Here is a 20,451-nt window from a genome sequence, read left to right on the forward strand (position 1 = left end):
AGGTGTACGTGGCTGGCGCCTTAGCCGGTTGAGCTATAGGCGCCGAGCCAGAAGGCTCAATCTTGAGGTGCCTCGTGCCACCTGTTCCTCTTTATCCAACAAGAGCAAGTAATCCACTGGCTGTGTTGCCACCTTCATATTTGAAAGGGTGGAGGAAGCTTTTGAGTTGCTGCATAGGAAGAATAATAAAAAGGTAAATTTTATTATCATAGATAATAGTCACCTTGACACAAAACTCCTGTAAGGCCTTGTTTTGGAAATAGAGCAGGTACTCTCTAGCAGACAAATATGTTTTGGAAATAGAGCAGTTACTCTCTAACACACAAATATGTTTCTGACATACGTAGTAGGAGCTCTGAAAGTTTTAGCTGAATGAATGAACTCAGAATGTCCAAGTTAGTTCTGATATTCCTGGAAACAACATCGAGCTGCTTGCTTACTCTTGTTTTTCTTCACTCTTGGTTTTTAAATACACAGATGATATGTATTTATTATATCTAATGTAGACAACCTCCCAGAAAACAGAGGGGGAAAAAGAAGATGACATTTTTGTAATACCACCCATAGTGCTAGCCATTCTGGTGTGTCCTTCCAGCTGTGAATGTGAGTGTGTGCAGCGTGTATACACATTTTCCTCTCAGTGGAATCAAACACAAGGAGACAGCACACGCCCCAGAGGTAATTCTCCACTGCCAGCATGGCCCTTTAAAAGCTGTGTCCTTGGCAAGTTATTACATGTCCCTAAATCTTAGTTCTCACTCTGTACAATGAGAAAAAGGAATCAGTAACTGCCTTGTGGGGATATTAGGAAGACTGCAGGAGATGATAAAGGACCCGGAGCAGGGCAGCTGGTCCTAGCAAGCACCAGAGAAATGTCTGCCTTTCTGGTTATCACAGAGTATTACATCTAGTTGATTATCCCACGCATTATTAACATCAGGGTTAATACGTATTATTTTAACCTGCTTTTTCACTGAGACGCAGGCTGTAAAGATCTTTCCGCACCAGGAAGCCCATTTCTACTGGACCATTTTTGATGACCATGGTCTGTCCTCTAGCTGCTGTGCAATTTACTAACCAGCTGGAATCTTTTTTTTTTTTTTTTAACTTTTTTTCTGTTAATAGTCTAGCAGAGTTGACATCAGAGAAGAAGACAGAACTTTTCATTTAATAACTCTTTTTTCCTTTCCTAAGAACTAGCTGTATACTATTCACAATTACTGACCAAAAGTGTATTATCTTCAGGTACTTTGAAGGTGAAACCAGCGTCAAACTTGTGACAAATGTCATTGTCATTTGATGCCAAGCCACTAATATTTAGTAACATCCATTGTCTGAGATGGGTAATTTTTTTGGTCTACTTTTCTATCCTCAAGCAACATGATGATTGAAACTTTCTGTGCTTCCCCCCTGTACATGTAGAGGTGGCTGATGTGGGAAAGTGCAGAAAGGGCAGATTTCTCTGTTTGCCAGCCTTGGATCAGCTCCGCAGCCTTGACCTCTGAACTCATGTGCTGTGATATTTCCCATTTGGGACTGTCAGGAGGTCTTAATGATCTCACTGCATCCCACAACACGGCCCTTCACTGTACATAAGAACAAAGAGCTGTGTGAAGGAAGCCCCTTTAGAGTCTCATCTAAATGGTGTCTGATTGCTTTTGTTGACCTTTAAAAGTTGATCAAGGGCCACTTTCATTGAAAAGACCTTATCAATCTCCACTTAAAGACATTATCATCTCTACAGCATTTTGCCTCAATAAACAATCTAATCTCTTTCTAATAAGTATATGCTAGCAGCGGGGTCTGGATATAAGGATATGTGGACTCTGGGGTAGGCTTGGAGACACAGCAGTGACTGGAAATGGTGTTAACTTGGAGGAACTTGGCTGGGCACCGTGGCTCACACCTGTAATCCTAGCACTCTGGGAGGCCCTTGTGGGAGGATCACTTGAGCTCAGGAATTCAAGATAAACCTGAGACAAGAGCGAAACCCTGTATCTACTACGGGGCATTGTGGCAGGCACCCGTAGTCCCAAATATTGGGGAGGCTAAGGCAGGAGGGTTGCTTGAGCCTGGAAGTTGGAGATTGCTGCTAGCTAGGCTAATGCCATAGCAGCACTCTAGCTTGGGGCAATACAGTGAATCTGTATCTCAAAAAAAAAAAGACTTTTTTGGAGGAACTTTCAAACAAGCAGGGGAGATACACAAGTCACTGCAAGGAGATAAAAGCAGTGGTCAAGGACATTAGAGAAGAAAGGGAGAGCGAGCTGACCCGGGAAGGCTGTCAGAGGAGAGGGTGCTCCAGCTCTGCCCACCTAGCCTCAGTTGTGAAAGAAAGGATGGTCTCCGCAGAGGTAGCTGCTGCCAGTAGAAAAGGCAGGGGGCAAAGGAGGTCCTGAAGGGTTTGGATGGTAACAGGACTTGAATGGAGGGTATGGCTTGGAGGGGAGGATAGAGGGGGATGAGTTCAGAGAGCTGGGCAAAGGGATCTCTACAATGCTGGCCTGCCAGTCAGGAGCGTTAGACTATCCCAACAGCAAGACAGGGGAGGCCACTGAAGATCTTAAGTTTGCGGAGCTTGGATTGCCCAAGAAACAGTGACTTTTTTTTTTTGGAGACAGAGTCTTCTTCGCCCTCGATAGAATACCATGGTGTCACAGCTCACAGCAACCTTCAGCTCTTGGGCTTAGGCAATTCTCTTGCCTCAGCCTTCCAAGTAGCTGGGACTACAGGTGCCCATCACAATGCCCAGCTATATTTTTGTTACAGTTTGGCCAGGACTAGGTTCAAACCTGCCACCCTTGATCTATGGGGCGGGTACCCTACTCACTCCGCCACAGGCACTGCCCAGAAACACAATTCTTAAGGGAGAAAAAATGGTTGGCATTAAATTTGAGCCCAAACCAGTGATATCTGGGGTAGCCCTGCCAACGCACAGCACATAGGCCATGCAGGGTTTGCCTCAGGACCTCACAGATTGAACCTGCCAGATTAGCTTCAAGGACTGGTTGGTGCCATGGGATAATTCGTGATGGGGCTTTAATTGTGTCCCCACAGGAAAGCTCTGCAGAAGACCTCCTCCAGTTAACATCTAAGAGTTTGCCTGATCTGACCAGCTCCGTGGAGGACGTGTCTTCTTGGACTGACAACGAGGACCAGGAGGCCGACGGAGAAGAGGACGAAGCAGCTGGCCCGTCTTCCCTCCAGGGAGCAGTAAGTGCACCTCTGGGTTCCCAGGCTCTCTGCTAGGATGTGTTTACTTAAAGACATGAGTGCCGGGATCAGAGTGGAAATGCTTCGGACGCCATGATAGAGAGACCAGTATGGGAAAACATTCTGTTTATGGTTTTCTCAGAATCTTCTGGCAAAATCTATGGTGGTGATGCTTTTCATTTAAGAAAAAGAAAATTGAAACTGTAAACAAGATAAGAGAGTAACTGCGTTTTGAGTTCAGTGCATACATCAATTTCTAGATGTCTTAGAATATATACAAGGATTTTGTTAGTACATCTTGATAGTGTGTTTGAAAAATACTGTTCCTGCCTGTAGTCCCAGCTACTTGGAAGGCTGAGGCAAGAGAATCGCTTAAGCCCCAGAGTCTGAGGTTGCTGTGAGCTGTGACGCCACAACACTCTACCAAGAGCAACATAGTGAGAGACTCTGTCTCAAAAATATAAAAGAAAAGAAAAGAACAATACTGTTCCTGACTTTAAAACTTAGACGGTTAGATTGCTGGTTGAAGGTGAAATATTAAAATGATGTAAAACCACTCAGGCGACATCATGTGGGATGTGTCTTCCAAGTCCTATCCAACCAGGACTCCTGCGTGGCTCATAGCTCTTCCTTAAACAGCCTGGCCGTTTCATGGCCTGGCACACACAGCCAGAAGAGATTTTGGTTAACTGGTTTCAGTGTGGCTCTAAAGTCCCCTCCTTATATCCCAGATCTGAAAGATATGTCATTTTTAGCATATGCTTTTTTTAATTATTATTATTTTTTTTTTGCAGTTTTTGGCCGGGGCCGGGTTTGAACCCGCCACCTCCGGCATATGGGGCCGGCGCCCTACTCCTTTGAGCGACAGGTGCTGCCCCTTTAGCATATTCTTGTTAGCCCTTGTTCCCTGTCCAAACAGCTGTGGAGAGGAACCCTTTACTGTTTCTCACCAACACTGAACCTGCACAGCATTGGGTGAGCATTGGAAAAGTAGTTTTGCTTTCTAATAAGCCCTTAGAAGACAAAAAAAAAAAAAAAAAAACCAATGTATCTCATATTTCCCATGATATGCTACATTACGTTAAGAAAAAAAAAAATGGATGCTTTCCCTTTTTCCTTTTGTTTCCTGAAGGTCCAGAGCCACTGAGTATGGCTGTGTGGGTTGTGGACTGCCCAAATTGTTACATCTAAGGAAACACCATTCACATCCTAAACATCAGAGGCTTTAATATTTGTTATGTTAATTTTCTGAAAGATCGCGTAGAAGAACTCTGTGCCGGCACTGTAGTCACCCGCTTCCTCTTGTTTTCCCTGGTATAAGAAAGGGAATAATGAGAGTATCCAACCAGCAGACTGCTCGACTCCAGCTTGATTCCAACACTCTGATCTTTTCTAACCAAACACGTTTTTCTAGGGGTTCCCCAGCCTGATTCCAGCCTGTAGAGCTATGCTACGTCCTTATCCCCTCTTGCAGCCTACACAGCCCTGCTGTAAACTCATGCCAGCTGCTTAGCAATAGTGCCCAGGACACTGCAGCCAGGTTTTGGTGGAACTTCAGGGTCTTTTTTTTTTTTTCTTTTGAGACAGACTCACACTATGTTGCCCTCAGTAGAGTGCCGTGGCATCACAGCTCACAGCAATGTCAGACTCTTGGGCTTAAGCGATTCACTTGCCTCAGCCTCCCAAGTAGCTAGGACTACAGGCACCCACCACAATGCCTGGCTAATTTTGGGTTGTACTTGTCATTGTTGTTTGGCAGGCCCAGCCTGGGTTTGAACCCGCCAGCTCCAGTGTATGTTGCTGGCGCCCTCGCCGCTGAGTTATAGGCAGGGAGCCAGAACCTCAAGGTCTTAAAGAGAGGACAATTCTTGGCACACCCACATGCCCTCTGATAAAGCCCCTAACCTGGTGGTGTAGTACAGCAGCGCTTGGTGCAGAGGTCACAGTCACATACTTCTAAAAAATAAGTCATATTCTTTCTCAAAAAACTCCAAAGGATCCTTTAATTGTGTAGGAACTTTTTATAATGGTATGCACTAATAAATTAATCATTACTCATATTAAATATATGTTACATATTATGTATTTTTATTCAAATTATAGTTGTAAAATAATTATAACTTGTAATTTAAATAATTGAAATTATATAACTTGACTTGTTTAATTATGAATAATTTAAATGGGCTCGGCACCTGTGGCTCAAGTGGCTAAGGTGCCAGCCACATACACCTAAGGTGGCAGGTTTGAATCCAACCCGGGCCTGCCAAACAACAAGGACAGCTGCAACCAAAATATAGCCGGGTGTTGTGGTGGGCATCTGTGGTCCCAGCTACTTGGGAGGCTGAGGCAGGAGACTTGCTTAAGCCCAGGAGTTGGAGGTTGCTGTGAGCTGTGATACCACGGCACTCTACCCAGGAGGACTTCTTGAGGCTCTGTCTCAAAGAAAAAAAAAAAAAAAGAATAATTTAAATGAATTTTCCTGATAACAAAAGTAACATTTCACTAAAATGTTTTTGACCAAAAAAATTTTTCCAAAGACAACATAAATTACCCACCATCTTACTATTCAAAGATAGCCGTCGTTAGCATTTTTCTTTGGCCTTCTAATTGAACTTTTTCTTTTGAGCCCATGTATGTTTTTTTCCAAACTGACCTTATATTAATGGATTGATGAAACTTGCTATGGTCTCAGTGATATAATCAAGAACACGTGCCTATAAGAGGGACTTCTGAAACATGATTTACAGTGGTTAATGTCCCATACCATGAAAGTGCCATAATTTGTTTCACCAATTTACTACTGTAAATTCTATTTATACCAATCCTATAGATATCTCCAAGTATTTTTCAAAACGATCATTTTGTACAGAACATCTTTGCCCATATATCTCTATGCATTATTTTTTATGATATTTCCTTAAATAGTATGTAGAGTATTTCCTTAAATAGTATGTAGTAGAAATAGTAGTATTTCCTTAAGTAGTATGTGGTAAAAATACTTAGTGAAAGGTTTTCTCCGGAGAGGTTATACTAATTTGTATGTGCAGCAGTGGCCAGTTCCCATCCTCACCAGTGACATTATGCAACTTTATTGTAAATCACACACTGTCCTAGGAGTTTACTATGGTTTTTCCAAAGGAATTTCGGTGCATTCCGTCATAACACACTTTATTTAGCAAACTTTAGGTTACCTTTAAAGAGAAGCTTATGACCCCGCTATGTTTTGCCACAGGTATACCCGTTGTCTGTGCTGTATTCGAGTTTCTCTGTCACGTCACCCCCAGTTCTTACACACAGATCCTAAATCAATTATGGGTGGAGAAACCAGAACAGATCCTACTCGGATAATTCTCCCTTCTCTGTGCCTGGGATACCACCTCCACCCAACCTCCCCTTCCTGCCCACCTTCCTCTCTAACCCTTCACAGAAGAGACATGCCAGGGCTTCTTGCCCACCCGCCACTGGGCCTGAACCCCACTCTCCATTTCTTAGCCATTCTCTTGAGCTCCCCTTTCAGCCCAGGAGAACCAGGCCTGAGAGACAGCCATGGGAGTGGGGGGGCAGGACATGTGGGCAGACGGTACCTTCCACCAGGCCGGCCCTGCTGTGCCGAATAAAGGTGCCGAACTGCTGAAAAATATTTTTTCTTCTTTTAGTCATACCATCACAATTCAAGATTGTTTTATAATTGTTTAAAAACTAAGGAACCACTTGAATGAAAGAAACCTGGCCCTGTTTTAATCCACTAAGTCACTAAGCCTTGTGTTTCACAGATGATGATGATTAAACCTGTGGCCAAATTCCACTCAGACATTGACTATTTTTGCACCTGTAAGTCATGATGTGACTTAGGCTGAGCAAAAGTAATACCAATGCTAAGCATCTGCCATGAGCATACTGATGATTTATTTTTCATGGCTACGATAAATTGCAAGGAGATTTTCATTTCAAAAGGCGCCATCCAGGCTTAGAATAAAGCCATATGGTCAATGTCAAGTCTGAGGTGTACAGGCAGGGAAATAAGAACAGGGTGAAATGCAAAGTGACTTCATAACTGCCCCTGTCTAAGTAGGGGTCTGGCTCAGTGACGAGGCCGCCCACCGCCCATCCCCACTGTCACCGCCACCTCCAGGCCTGAAGACCCACACTTTGGAAGCCCAGCCCCTCCCCAGCACAGGCCGCAGCCCTGCTCCACCTGGGCAGCTGGTCTTCCCAGACTCCCTTCACTTCGCCGTCTAGTCTACAGCGACAGTATTTTAAGTGGGAAGCTGGCCATGTCACTTAGTGTTTAAAATAATTCCGTAGCTCTCAATCACCCTGTGGTTAAAAACAAGTCTTGGGTGCGGAGTACTGCCCGGCGGCCTTTCCTCCCAGACTTACACCCAGGAGCCCTGCTGGCACTGTGAGCTCCGCCTTCCTGAGCACATTAACGTCTAGATTGCTCCCTCGCTGCTTTATGTCTTTGCACCTGCTGTTCTTCCACCTGGAAGACCTTAATTTTTTTTTTTTTTTTTTGAAGCAGTCTTACTCTGTTACCCAGGCTAGAATGGCATCATCATCAGCTAGCTCACAGCAACCTCAAACTCCTGGGCTCAGGAGATCCTCCTGCCTCAGCTCCTGAGTAGCTGGGACTACAGATCCCTGACATAATGCCCAGCTAATGTTTCTATTTTTGGTAAAGAAGAGTCTTGCTCTTGCTCAGGTTGGTCTCAAACTCCTGAGCTCAGACAATCCATCCACCTCGGCCTCCCAGAGTGCTAGGATTGCAGGCGTGAGCCACCACACCTGGCCTTGGAAGAACCTCTTTTTCTGTTGGCACATCCCTGGTGATACAGCCCAAATGTCACTCTTCTTCAGGAAACCTTTCCCTGTTTGCCCAGAGGGATCTGTACTCTGCACTTGCATAGCACTGCACTTGTATCTCCGTCATGGTTTATCATCTTGTCTTTATAATTTCTTTATCTATTCTGCCTGCCTTATTAGATATGGATATTTTGAGGGCAAGGACCATGATACCTTAAGCGTCCCTCTATCCCTAGGACCCAGTGCAATACCGGGGATGTGATAGGGAGCTGGAGGGAGGGGCAGATTCTCCAGTGATCTCCTGTCATGCCCTGACCACTTCCAGTCCCCCCCCCCCAACCGAAGCTTACCTGGTTCTTTTATGTCCTTGAGGCATGAGCTTGGGTCCCTGAGTCTCTGACTCTCCTGCCCCCAACATGGACCCTCTCCAGTTGCTCTTCAGAGGGGTCAGTCCTCTGCCTCCTCCACCAATTCTGTCAGGAGTGGGGGAGCTGTAGCGTTTCAAGATCTGGCCTTGCCTCTGATTAGAGAACAAGGAAGAACAATTCTCTTCTGGCCAGTTGAGAGTGACCCTCTGAGGTGGTGCAGCTGGGAGCTTATACCCAGGAAGATGGTGAGCCTTAATTCCCACTGCATGCTAAGAGCCCTGTGGAGGGGAGAGCAGGTGGTGAAAGCAACTGGGATGGCTTTGCTTTGAGGCACTGCGTATGTGCCCTCCTCTCTGCTTATCCAAGTACTCCCTCCTCCCAAGGGCCAGAGAAGTGCTAAGATAACTATCTGTGAAGCCGCCTCCTGCTTGAAGCATCTACAATCATCTCCCTCTCCCAAAGCTGCTAAGCCCTCCTCCTCTGGACACTTGGCATCTGCTGTTCTCTGTCTTCTGCTGCTGCTTGTCTCTGGGGAAGGGAAGGAAATACTGAAGGTTTTTAACTTGCAATCAGGTGTACCCCTTTGGGTATAAAAATGTTGTAACCAGTACGTACTCAGTACATATTTCTCAATCATAAAGCTGTATGTAGAGTGGTAGTTCTCAAAGTGTGGTCCCTGGACAGCAGCATGAGTATCACCTGGGAGCTAGTTAGAGATACTGATCCTCAGGTCCCATCCCAGACCGGTTAAATCAACAACTATTAGGGTGGCATCCAGTAGTCTGTTTTAAATAAGCCTCAGTGTGACCTGGACTCAGGCTGAGGTTTGGGACCTCCTGCTGTAGCGCCCTCTGATGGAATGAGTGGCACATGCATTGTTGTTACTGTTTATCCAAGAAAACGTGTGTCTTTTCTCAAGTATGAAAAATTAGAGTATTTCTGAAAAAGATTCTTCAGAAGAAAAAAATAGTTCACGTTCTAGCCTTCTGAGAAAGTAACTCTTTAAAATGAAGACAAGAGAAAATAGTCTTTGCCAAAGACTGTTTTGTCTTTGCCAAATCTTCTATATAACAGAGCATGAAATGGGTGGTGGCCCCGAATAAGTGATTGGGAATCTATCTCCGCTTTCGTATTTTTAACAACAACAGAATGGAAGTTGTGGTTGTCTTTGCCAAATCTTCAATTGTCAAAGCTCAGCCAGGAAGAGTTTTTGAGCACATCAATCAGGAGACCTGTATCCGGCTTCCTTTGGCATGAAGAGAATCAATTCGAATGTTTTTGGAATTATAAGTTAGGAAAATGTTGTAGACCTTGTGAGCAATTAGGGTTTTAGAAGGAATAAAGGATCTTATTTCCTAAAAGGAAAGAACAAAGCTGGACCTTACGATTCTATAAGTCTGATACTGATAAGTGATTCTTTGTTTCTTGGTGGAACCATCAATGGGGGAGGAGAACCTCAAAGTCAGAACCCTTGAGGGTAGATATTAATCCTGCGTTTTATCTGGATTGAATAATTGATAAGATGTCCACTCCGAATGTTTCCAAAAGTATCTGGGCATTAGGACTAGGACTTGTACCATCAGAAAGTATTACTTCTAGGGCAGCACCTGTGGCTTAAAGGAGTAGGGCCCTTGCCCCATATGCCTGAAGTGGCGGGTTCAAATCCAGCCCCAGCCAAAAACTATTAAAAAAAGAAGAAGAAAAGAAAAAAGAAAGAAAGAAAGTATTGCTTCTAGTTGATTCAAGCTGCTTGAATGTGCAACTATCTCATTTGGGGCCTGAACTACATTTTTCTGGCAAATTGAATTTGGAGTCTGATACAAAGAACAATGAGCACCAAGTGAGTAAACCTGACTTAGTATTAGAACAGAAAGACATAGTGTCTGCCTGGAAATCAGATCTGTACAGAGTAAAAAAGGCAGGGACACCAGAACTTTCCTTCCTGAAAACCTGGAGGGTAGAGTGTTACAATTTGAGCTGCTTCTGTGGGCAGCAGCGGACTGTGCTGCTGAGCCTGAGTCCCTCTGCGCCCAGGGCGATCACGACCTCTATACACATAGATCCCACACCTACCCCCACCCCCAGCAACAGTCTGCCCTTCTCTCTGGCTTCCACTTCCTACTTATCTGACTTCAGGACTCTCCTCTTCCGGGAAGTCTGAGCCCCTCACGTGCAGTATGCCCTGTTCTATTCTTCACGGCCCTTAATCTAGATTGTAATGACACAGTTATTCAGGTGACAGCATTCTTAATGTCATCCTCCATTAGTAGAGGATCCGGGTGGGTAAGGACCATGTCATGTTGGCTCACTCATATGTCCCAGGTGCTCACTGGAGTATCAGTATTTATGTCGGAGGTGGATGGATGGTTGGACAGAAGGCAGACGGGGACATTTGCTGTGCCCTCTCAGTTTCCCATAGTGCCCCCTGCATACCTCTCTTCATAAGGTTTGCTCCTTTTCCCCTGGTTACCAGTCTTCCCCAGCACACCACAAATCTAAATGGACATAGTGCTTATTAAACATTTATTGTTTCTGTCCCCAGACTAGAAAATCTGCCTCTCCCTCCTGGGGATTTCTGTCTGGGATAAGAGTATCAGTGACACAGAAATTGTTTTTCCATGTGTAACATTGGGAGAACCTCTTAAAATAGGATATTTGTGGTAGTACCTCATTAATAGATCAGTAGGCTGCTGCTTTTTAGTTTGATTAAGGTTAGAAACCTGCAAGTGGCTAGAAGAAATTTAGGACTTGATTTTTAACAAATCAACAACAATAGCAAAGGATTAAACACACCCAGGGGAGTTGGTGACGTGAGGGTGAGATGTGGGTGAAATGGCCAACCAAAAAGGCCCTGGGAAAAGAGCCAAGAGCTGCACGTGTCAAACACATGGGTCCCGGCAAATAAACCACAAAGTGTCAGGGCTAAGAGGAGCTTTGGGGATGAGCTGGTCTGAGCCTTGAGCTTTATAGGCTAGAAACACATGATGAGCGAGTAAATGGGGAGCTCCACTGGTAGCAAACTTGTTCCCTGGAAAAGTCAGGTGATCGCCAGGGCAGCTGTGAGGGAGAAAGGCAGGAGTAAAGGTGAACGCACTGAGAAGAGCTCAGAGACGTCCCGGAACGCTCAGAGCGCGGCTGTGCATTCGGACGCCTGGCTGTGCGCGGGACCTTCTACACGCTGTCTACCTAACGGGCAGCAGGGGGAGAGCTCGGGCAGACCATCAGGGTTCTAGGTGCCACTCGGGAGAGGCCTATTCAGCAAGGCTGAGTGGTGTGGGGCCCAGAGTCTGTGTTTTTAGAAGCTTCCCACTTGATTCCAATGCTTACCAGATTTTAAAATGCACAAGTGGCAGGGTCTGCTGGGCAAGGTGATCCCAGCACTCTGGGAGGCTGAGGCAGGTGGATTGCTTGAACTCGGGAGTTCGACACCTGCCTGAGCAATAGCAAGATCCCATCTCTACAAAAGATGGAAAAATTGAGACAAGTGAATCGCTTGAGCCCAAGAGGTTGCTAGAATGCCACAGCACTCTACTCAGGGTGACAGAGTGAGACTTTGCCTTAAAAATAAAAAAAAGTAGCAGGGCTACTAGTTGGGGCTGGATGGACCCCAGCCACCTCTGTGTGCACAGCTTTGAGCTATAGGGATGAGCTAAAGGCCAGGGTGCTTTTGGTGCTCATGGGAATCCTTGAAGTATATATCCGGCAGCCTGCTCCAGATCCCTGGGAGCTCAGACTGGCTTTGCATATCACTGTTCTCATCTCCTTTCCAGACACTGGTTCCTGGTGTACAGACCAGTGCTGTGGGTGCGGAAACTGTCATTCCCACACCAGCCCCAAGCAGATGGCAGTGTATGCTGACAAAGAACCCCAGTGTATGGTGTCCCTCCACTACCCCAAACTGCGAACTTCTCTCTCTCTCCCCTCTGTCCTATATACTTCTCCGAGTAGGTCTCGGTTCACTTTGATAATCCTTTAGCAACAATTCAGCTGGCCCCAGACATACAAGAAAATGTGCACGAAACTCAACACCACGTGTAGAATGGCCAGAGCAAGATAAGAAAGAAAAGGCTGCCAATTATTGCTGGTCTAAGGAAAGAGGCTTTAAGTTGGGGGATGGTTTTTGTCTGGTTTGGTTTTATGCTTAAGGAGATGAAGTGATTATTGAAAGTGGGCGGGGGAGAAAAGAATAATTATTTGGCCAGGATGAGTTACCTGAAAAACTACCGACGTCTGAATTTGGCTGATTCCCGTGGCACACTTTCAGGGGCCTGTTCCAACTGGCTACCTGGCTCTGCATTGCGTTTTCATCGGGCGATTTGCAGTTCTCAGGGAAGTGAGCAGCTGGCGTCATTTGCATAGAAAAGCAAATACTGTGTTCCACACAGAGCCTGGTAGAGCAGTGGCCCCCAGAGTGCAGTGGGCGCTCCCAGGGGGAGGCCAGACAGTCCTCTGGGAGGAGGGGGGGAATATTAGAACGAGTATAGATCTTATCTGATTTTAGATTCTGTGTTTTATGGCGTGTCTAGATACTAGTGCAGTGGAATAGGTTTATAATTTATGAATCTATATTGAGAATGCTTGATGGTCTTACAATCTAAAAAGATTGACCCAGAACAGAGCATTAGGAAATACAGCTACAAAAATTGCCTTAATGCGCAGTTTTACCATCGTCCTTTGGATTTGAAAATTTCCTTCACATTTTGTAAAATGTGAACTGCCAGAGCATGTATAATAAAGTTTCTTTGCCCTCAGCTTAATTTCTTTATGAACGTGATACCGTAGGAGTTTTGTAGTGACTGTACCACTCGAGGTAAATCTCTCCCTGCCTTTGCTTATCTCGTGATGACGGTATCCATGACGCCTTTTAACCCTCTCCTTTTTCACAATTTTTTCTCCTATTCATACCACACCTATTACTTTAGGGTTACATGTCTTCTGGGGGTTTAAATGTCTGGTCCATTGAAATGTAAAGGAGGATATATTAACACGTAAAGGAAGGTGGCCCTTCAGAAATGAAACTGAAATAAAAATTTCTTTAGCCGCAGACAAAATGATGCCTATAATTACAAAAGCGGGGAGCAGGATAATGTGACTCATCTCCAAATAACATTGTTGATGAGCTTCGCTAAGCCTTTAAGGTAACAAAAATCCTCAGGATGTAAGTGTCTTCTGAATCAGTAATCGGAGATAATAACACTGACGCACCGTCGGGATCTTACTCTCTGAGAGGCAGGAGATCCCTATGTAGTTTCAATCATGGTTATTGTGCTGGTTTTTAGGTAAATGACAAAATTACCTTTGATGGGGAATGAATGAGTTAGATGCATGGGCATCGGGGGCTTGGGAAACAACACCTCAAATGATGACTTCATGAGCATTAGAAGATGGGGGGAGTGGTATTTTTCTCTTTGTAGCCACATCTTAGGCAGCATGGTAGCACAGAGCCTAAGAAATAAAAAGAAAACAAAAAACAAGAAGTGGGAAGTTTCCCTGCAGAATCTAGGACAGAAATTTCACAAACAAACAGGCTGTTTAAGACAAATAGAATGCTCCTCACTCCCTCCCTCCCCCCGCCCCCCACTGTTACCGTTTGCTGGCCTGGCTTTCTGTTTGCGGTTTATTTGCTTGTTCTGCTTGCCTAGCTCTTTACACAAGTACCGATTTAGCTTAGTAAGTTGACATTTGCAGAAAGAGAAAACTGTGCCGCTCCCTTCCGGTCCTTGCTTTTACTCCTTTGCTTGAGATAACCTTTCTTTACATCCTTGACTATCAAGATGCCAACGCCCATTCCTCAAAGAGACTTTTCTAACCACTCCAGCCTTTGGTCATCTCTTTCTCTGATGACGCATTCTGCCTGTTTCTCAAGTTTTAGTACTTAAAAGCAGAAAGTCAGTGCCTCACGTCTAAATGGGTGGATGTTTTAAAACTTCTGTTGGTGAAGCTCTTGTTTAGATACTCTTGTTTTATTTCTCCTTGAAACAAATACACGAAAACTGTCCAGAGAGTATCCAGACATGTAGGTCCCTTTTTTATGGACAGCTCTCATATTTACTTAGTAAATATTTTTGAAATTATCTTTTTGTCTTTTTCCAGACAGTCTTACTCTGTCGCCCTGGGTTGAATATGGTGTTGTCATTGTAGTTCACAGCAACTCCAAATTCCTGAGCTCAAGTGATCCTTTTGCCTCAGCCTCCTGACTAGCTGGGATTACCCACCACATCTGGCTCATTTTTCTATTTTTATTAGAGACAGGGATCTTGTTCTTGCTTAGGCTGGTCTCAAACTCCTGAGCTCAAGCAATCCAGCCACCCTAGCTTCCCACAGTGCTAGGATTACAGGTGTGAGCCACCATGCCCAGCTGTGAAGTTATCTTTTAAGCTATGAGTAGCAAATAGGTAGCCCGTGTGTCACCCTATTCTTTGCATCCCAAGGCAGACGTCTCTAATTCTTCCTAACACTCTTCCCAGCACTCCTCCCACTGATAGCAGACACAACCACAGAAGTATGTAACGTGGCCCTGCAGGTGTCTACAACCCAGACGTTGTCTAAGTCAACACTGGTGACAGCCAGCTCAACATCTCCATCCACATGTCAGGCACTGTGCTGGGTGCTCTGGAGCATACAAAGATGACAGACAGGCACAGTCTTTCCTCCTCTCTTAAATGGCATTTATTATATTCCATGGTGAATGATTATTTCCTACTTTTCGTATTTCCCTCTTTTGTATAATAAATCCTCAGGAGCCATATGCAGCAGTGACCTAAAGGAGAGAGATCTGATTCCTTCTAGGATAGTTGACTATTCTGTAGGATTTCCACAGGGACACCCCCAAATGCGTGACATTCTGGAACAGAAGATAACATGTGCACTGGTCCACACATAGGAGACGTCCTGTTCAAAGATCAATAGCCCATGAGAGGCAAATGTTGAGCCCGTGCTTTTAGTTCCAGACTAAAGAATTATGACTTCTTTTTACAAGAAAAGTTACTCATTCATGGTTTTTCAGTTGTGTGACAGGGTCAGAGTTTTTGTTTTAAGATTACTCAAGCAGCCGGGCAGAGAAAGTAGGATTGAAAAAAAGGAGGTTAGAGATGGAGAGATGGATTTAGAGGCCTTTGTCACAGCCTCCCTGAGAAGCAGCCGGAGCCTGCACTGAAGGAGAGGCGGTCAGGAAGGTGGGGAGGTGGGAAGCAACGTGAGTGGCTGGTCAGTGGAAGAAGGGGACAGAGGCAGCCTGCAATTAGGGGAGCTGGATCCTGGGTCCTGGGAGTGAGAGCTTTGTGGTGGTGGAAGCAGAGGAAGATGAAGTTTCCTTCCCTTTTGTCCTGAAGGCAGAGTTGCCCTGAAGCAGTACTGCCATTGGGGTTCTGTTGGCCTTTTGAAGCCTCCCGCCTCCTGCCATCCCTCTTCTCACTGGCTGGGTGCTGTCTTCACAGGACCCAGGGCCTGCATCCTGGTCCACCTCACCACTGAGTTCCCTGCTCATCCCCTAGAAGGTTATAGGCTCCAAGTGGCCTCTGCTTCCTTCTTCTCTAAGAATGTTCCTGACTTTGTTTTTCTCTCTTTTTTTCCCCCCAGATTAATATGAATGTATAGATGATTAGATTACATGGTAAGGTTTTTGTGAGGTTAAGTCCAAGTCGTAGCTGTCCTCTTCACTCGGGGAGTAGGCCATATAGCTGTGCCATGTTCCCCTTGAGTGGAACCTTACTCATCCTCTCCCCCATCTGCCCCCATGTGAGTTTGAGTGTTTCTGTCATCTTAGCACACAGTTGTTAATCTGCCTGTTTCAGTTCAGTACTGAGTGACGTGTTCCCTCCTCCTGTCACCCCCACCACCAACACAGAAGATAAAAAAGAGGCCCTTTTCATTTCTTCCCAGAAAGTATGTTTGTCAGTAAAATCAGTCTGAATTAACCAATTTATATGGTGACTAGTAATTCTGTGATACTTCACAAAGTATGTGCATTTTGCAAAGAAAACACTTTTTATTTCAAAGGATTTCTTGCCAGTATCATTTTATTTATTTATTTTAATAAAAAAATAGAAAATCAGGTGGCACCTGTGGCTCAGTGACTAGGGTGCCAGCCCCATATACCAAGGGTGGTGAGTTCGAACCCAGCCCTGGCCAATCTGCAACAAAAAATAGCTGGGCATTGTGGCAGGCATCTGTGGTCCTAGCTACTCGGGAAGCTGAGGCAAGAGAATTGCCTAAGCCCAAGAACTGGAGGTTGCTGTGAGCTGTGATGGCATAGTACTCTACAGAGGGCGACAAAGTGAGACTCTGTCTCTTAAAAAAAAAATAGAAAATCAATGTCATTTTAAAAAGAAATATAAAGATTAAAATCAAGCAAGCTGGATGACAGGGATGTTTTCAATTTTTTTTTTTTTTTTTGAGACAGAGCCTCAAGCTGTCCCCCTGGGTAGAGTGCCATGGCATCACACTCACAGCAACCTCCAACTCCTGGGCTCAAGCGAGTCTCCTGCCTCAGCCTCCCAAGTAGCTGCGACTACAGGTGCCTGCCACAATGCCCGGCCATTTTTTTGGTTGCAGCCATCATTGTTGTTTGGTGGGCCCAGGCTGGGGATTCGAACCCGCCACCTTAGGTGTATGTGGCTGGCGCCTTAGCCGCTTGAGCCACAGGCGCCGAGCCGACAGGGATGTTTTCAAAGGAAATACCATGGTAGACCAGTAAGCCTTGATTCCCATGGCCACTTCTCAAGGCATCCCAATTTGTCAGTTCCTTCCCTTAAACTCAGTTGTATTTTCAAAATATTCTCAAGTTTCTTTACAGTGGCCTTGGGTAGGTATGGAGGTGGGGAGGGCTAGAGTATGAACCTTTCCTATACAATAGTCCCCTCCATCTGTGATTTCGCTTTCTGCAGTTTCAATTACCTGAAGTAGTCAGAAAATATTAAGTGGAAAATTCCAGAAATAATTTACAAGTTTTAAATTGCATGCTGTTCTGAGTAGCATGATGAAATATCACACTGTGCAGCCCAGGATATGAATTATTCCTTTGTCCAGCATGTCCACATGGCCTATGTTAGCCACCCAGCTGTTACTTCGTAGTTGACTCAACCATCAAATCATGATACCACAGTGTCTGTTCAAATCTCCCATTGGTTTTTTTCTTTTTTTTTTTTTTTTGAGACAGAGTCTCAAGCTGTTGCCCTGGGTAGAGTGCCGTGGCATCACAACTCACAGCAACCTCAAACACTTGGGCTCAAGTAGTTCTCTCACCTCAGCCTCCCAAGTAGCTGGGACTACAGGTGCCCATCACAATGGCTGGCTATTTTTGTTGTTGTTGGAGTTGTCATTGTTGTTTTATCTGGCCCAAGCCACATTAGAACCCATCAGCCTTGGTGTATGTGGCCAGTAGCCTACCAGCTGAGCTACGGGTACTGCCCAGATCTCCCTTATTTTACTTCACAAGGACCCCAAAGCTCAAGAGTGGTGATGCCGGCAAAATTCAGAAATGCCAAAGAGAAGCTACAAAATGCTTCCTTTAATTGAAAAGTGAAATGGACTTAATAAGAAAAGAAAAAAATTATACACTGATGTTGCTAAAGATGCATGATAAGAACAAATCTTTTTTAAAAATTCAGGTTAATTTTAGGGTACAAAGAAATTGGATACAATGTTTGCATTTGTCAGATACAGTCCCTCTTACCTAAACAGTCCATATACCCTAACATTGTGCACATTAAGTGGGAGCACACCCACCCCCCTGCCTTGTATCTTCTCCCCCTACCATGAATTGATTTGAGTTTTTCTCTTATGTGAGTATGCATTAGATTGTCTACTGGCTTCATATAAGTATTGAATGCACTGGATGCTTGCTTCTTCATTCTTGTGATACTTAACTAAGAAGAATGGGTTTCAACTCCATCCAGGTTAATACAAAAGATGTAAAATCTCCATCTTTTTATGGCTGAGTAGTATTCCATGGTATACATGTACCACAGCTTGTTAATCCATGCCTGGGTTGGTGGGCATTTAGGTTGTTTGCACATTTTGGTGATTGCAAATTGAGCTGTGATAAACAATCTAATGCAAATGTCCTTACGATAAAATGATTTTTTCTCTTCTGGGGAGATGCCTAGTAATGGAATTGCAGGATCAAATGGGATGTCTAATTTGAGTGCTTTGAGGATTCTCCATACTTCTTTCCAAAGAGGTTCTGTTAGTTTGCAGTCTTACCTACAGTGTAAAAGTGTTCTCTTTTCTCTCCACATCCACTCTAGCATTTGCAGCTTTGAGATTTTGTGCTGTGGGCCATTCTCACTGGGGTTAGGTGATACTTCAGGGTGGTTTTGATCTTCAGTTCTCTGAGGAATAGGGGTGATGAGCATTTTTTCAAATGTTTGTTAGCCATTCATCTGTCTTCCTCAGAGAAGGTTCTGTTCATGTCTCTTCCCCAGTGGTAGATGGGATTATTTGCTCTTTTTTGTTGATTAGTTTGACTTCTCTGTAGATTCTAGTTATCCTTTGTCAGATGCATACCATGCACATATCTTTTCCCATTTTGAAAGTTATCTTTTTGCTTTAATTGTTGTTTTCTTAGTTGTAGAGAAGCTTTTCAACTAGAGTCCCATTTGTTTTTGTTGTTGAGATGGCTGCTGAGGTCTTCATAAAATCTTTCCCCAGTCCAACATCATCAAGGTTCTTCTCATACTTTTTTAAAGATTTTTATCATTTTGTGTGTTAGATTTAAATCTTTTATCAATCTTGAGTCAATTTTTTGTATGTAGTGAAAGGTCCAGTTTCAGTCTTTTATATGTGGTTATCCAGTTCTCCTAGCACCATTTATTGAATTGGGATTCTTTTCCCCAATGTATGCTTTTGTTTGGTTTATCAAAGATGAGATGGCAATAAGAGACTGGTTTCATATCTTGGTTTTCTATTCTGTTCCATATGTCTATATCTCTATTTTTGTGCCAATACCATGATTTTCATCACTGTGGACTTGTAATATAACCTGAAATCTGGTAAAGTGATGCCTCCAGCTTTGCTTTTATCACTAAGAATAGCCTTGACTATATATGGAGTTTTCTCTGGTTCCATATAAAACAAAGTACAATTTTTCCAGTTCTTCAAAATATGATGTTGGTATTTTATTGGGGATTGCATTAAATCCGTAGATTGCTTTGGGTAGAATAAGCATTTTAACAATGTTGATTATTCCCAAGCAAGAGCATGACATGTTCTTCCACTTGTTAATGTCTTCTGCTATTTCTTTTGTTAGGGTTTTATAATTCTCTTTGTAGTGATCCTTCACCTTTTTGTTAGGTATATTCCTAAGTATTAAATTTTCCTTGAGGCTACTGTGAAAGGAATTGTGTCCTTGATTAGCTTCTCAATTTGGCTGCTTTTGGAGTATGCAAAGGCTACTGATTTGGGGATATTGATATTATACCCTGAGACATTACTGTATTTTGTATTTCTTGATCACTTTCAGGAGTTTTGTAGTTGAGTCTCTAAGTATAAAATCATATATATCTATCATCAGCAAACAGTGACAGTTTCACTTCATTTGTCCCCATTTGTGGTTGAGTCTCTAAGTATAAGATCATATATATCATCAGCATAGAGTGAGAGTTTCACCTCCTCTGCACCCATTTGGAAGCCCTTTATATCCTTCTCTTGACTAATTGCATTGGCTAGAACTTCTAGAACTATGTTGAGTCGTAGTGGCAATAGTGGACATCCTTACCTGGTTCCAATTCTAAGTGGAAAAGCTTTCAGTTTTATTCCATTCAGTATGATATTAGCTGTGGGTTTGTCATAGATAACTTTAATCAGCTAAAGAAATGTGACTATTAAGTGTTTTGTTAGAAAAGGATGTTGAATTTTATTAAATGCTTTTTCTGCATCTATTAAGAGAATCATATGGTCTTTATTTTTTGCTTTTATTGATATAATGAATTACATTTATAGATTTGCATATGTGAAACCAGCCTTGAATCCCTTGGATGAAGCCTACTTGATGATGATGTATAATTTTTTTAAATATGTAGCTGCAATATATTAGCCAAGATTTTATTAAGAATTTTTATATCGGCTC

General features: G+C 43.8%; 1 protein-coding gene across 1 annotated transcript in view; it reads left to right on the forward strand.

Annotated features, from left to right (window-relative positions):
• PDZD2 (PDZ domain containing 2) overlaps positions 1-20,451 on the forward strand; it is a 258,964-nt gene that overhangs the window by 163,012 nt on the left and 75,501 nt on the right. Inside the window, exon 5 of the mRNA XM_012807050.2 lies at positions 3,058-3,213. Within this exon, the coding sequence (XP_012662504.1) occupies positions 3,058-3,213 (156 nt within the window). The remainder of the gene's footprint in view (positions 1-3,057; positions 3,214-20,451) is intronic.

The sequence above is a fragment of the Otolemur garnettii genome, unplaced genomic scaffold (genome assembly GCF_000181295.1).
Source record: "Otolemur garnettii isolate 467f Iridium unplaced genomic scaffold, OtoGar3 scaffold00063, whole genome shotgun sequence".
In the NCBI taxonomy this organism is placed as follows: Eukaryota; Metazoa; Chordata; class Mammalia; order Primates; family Galagidae; genus Otolemur; species Otolemur garnettii.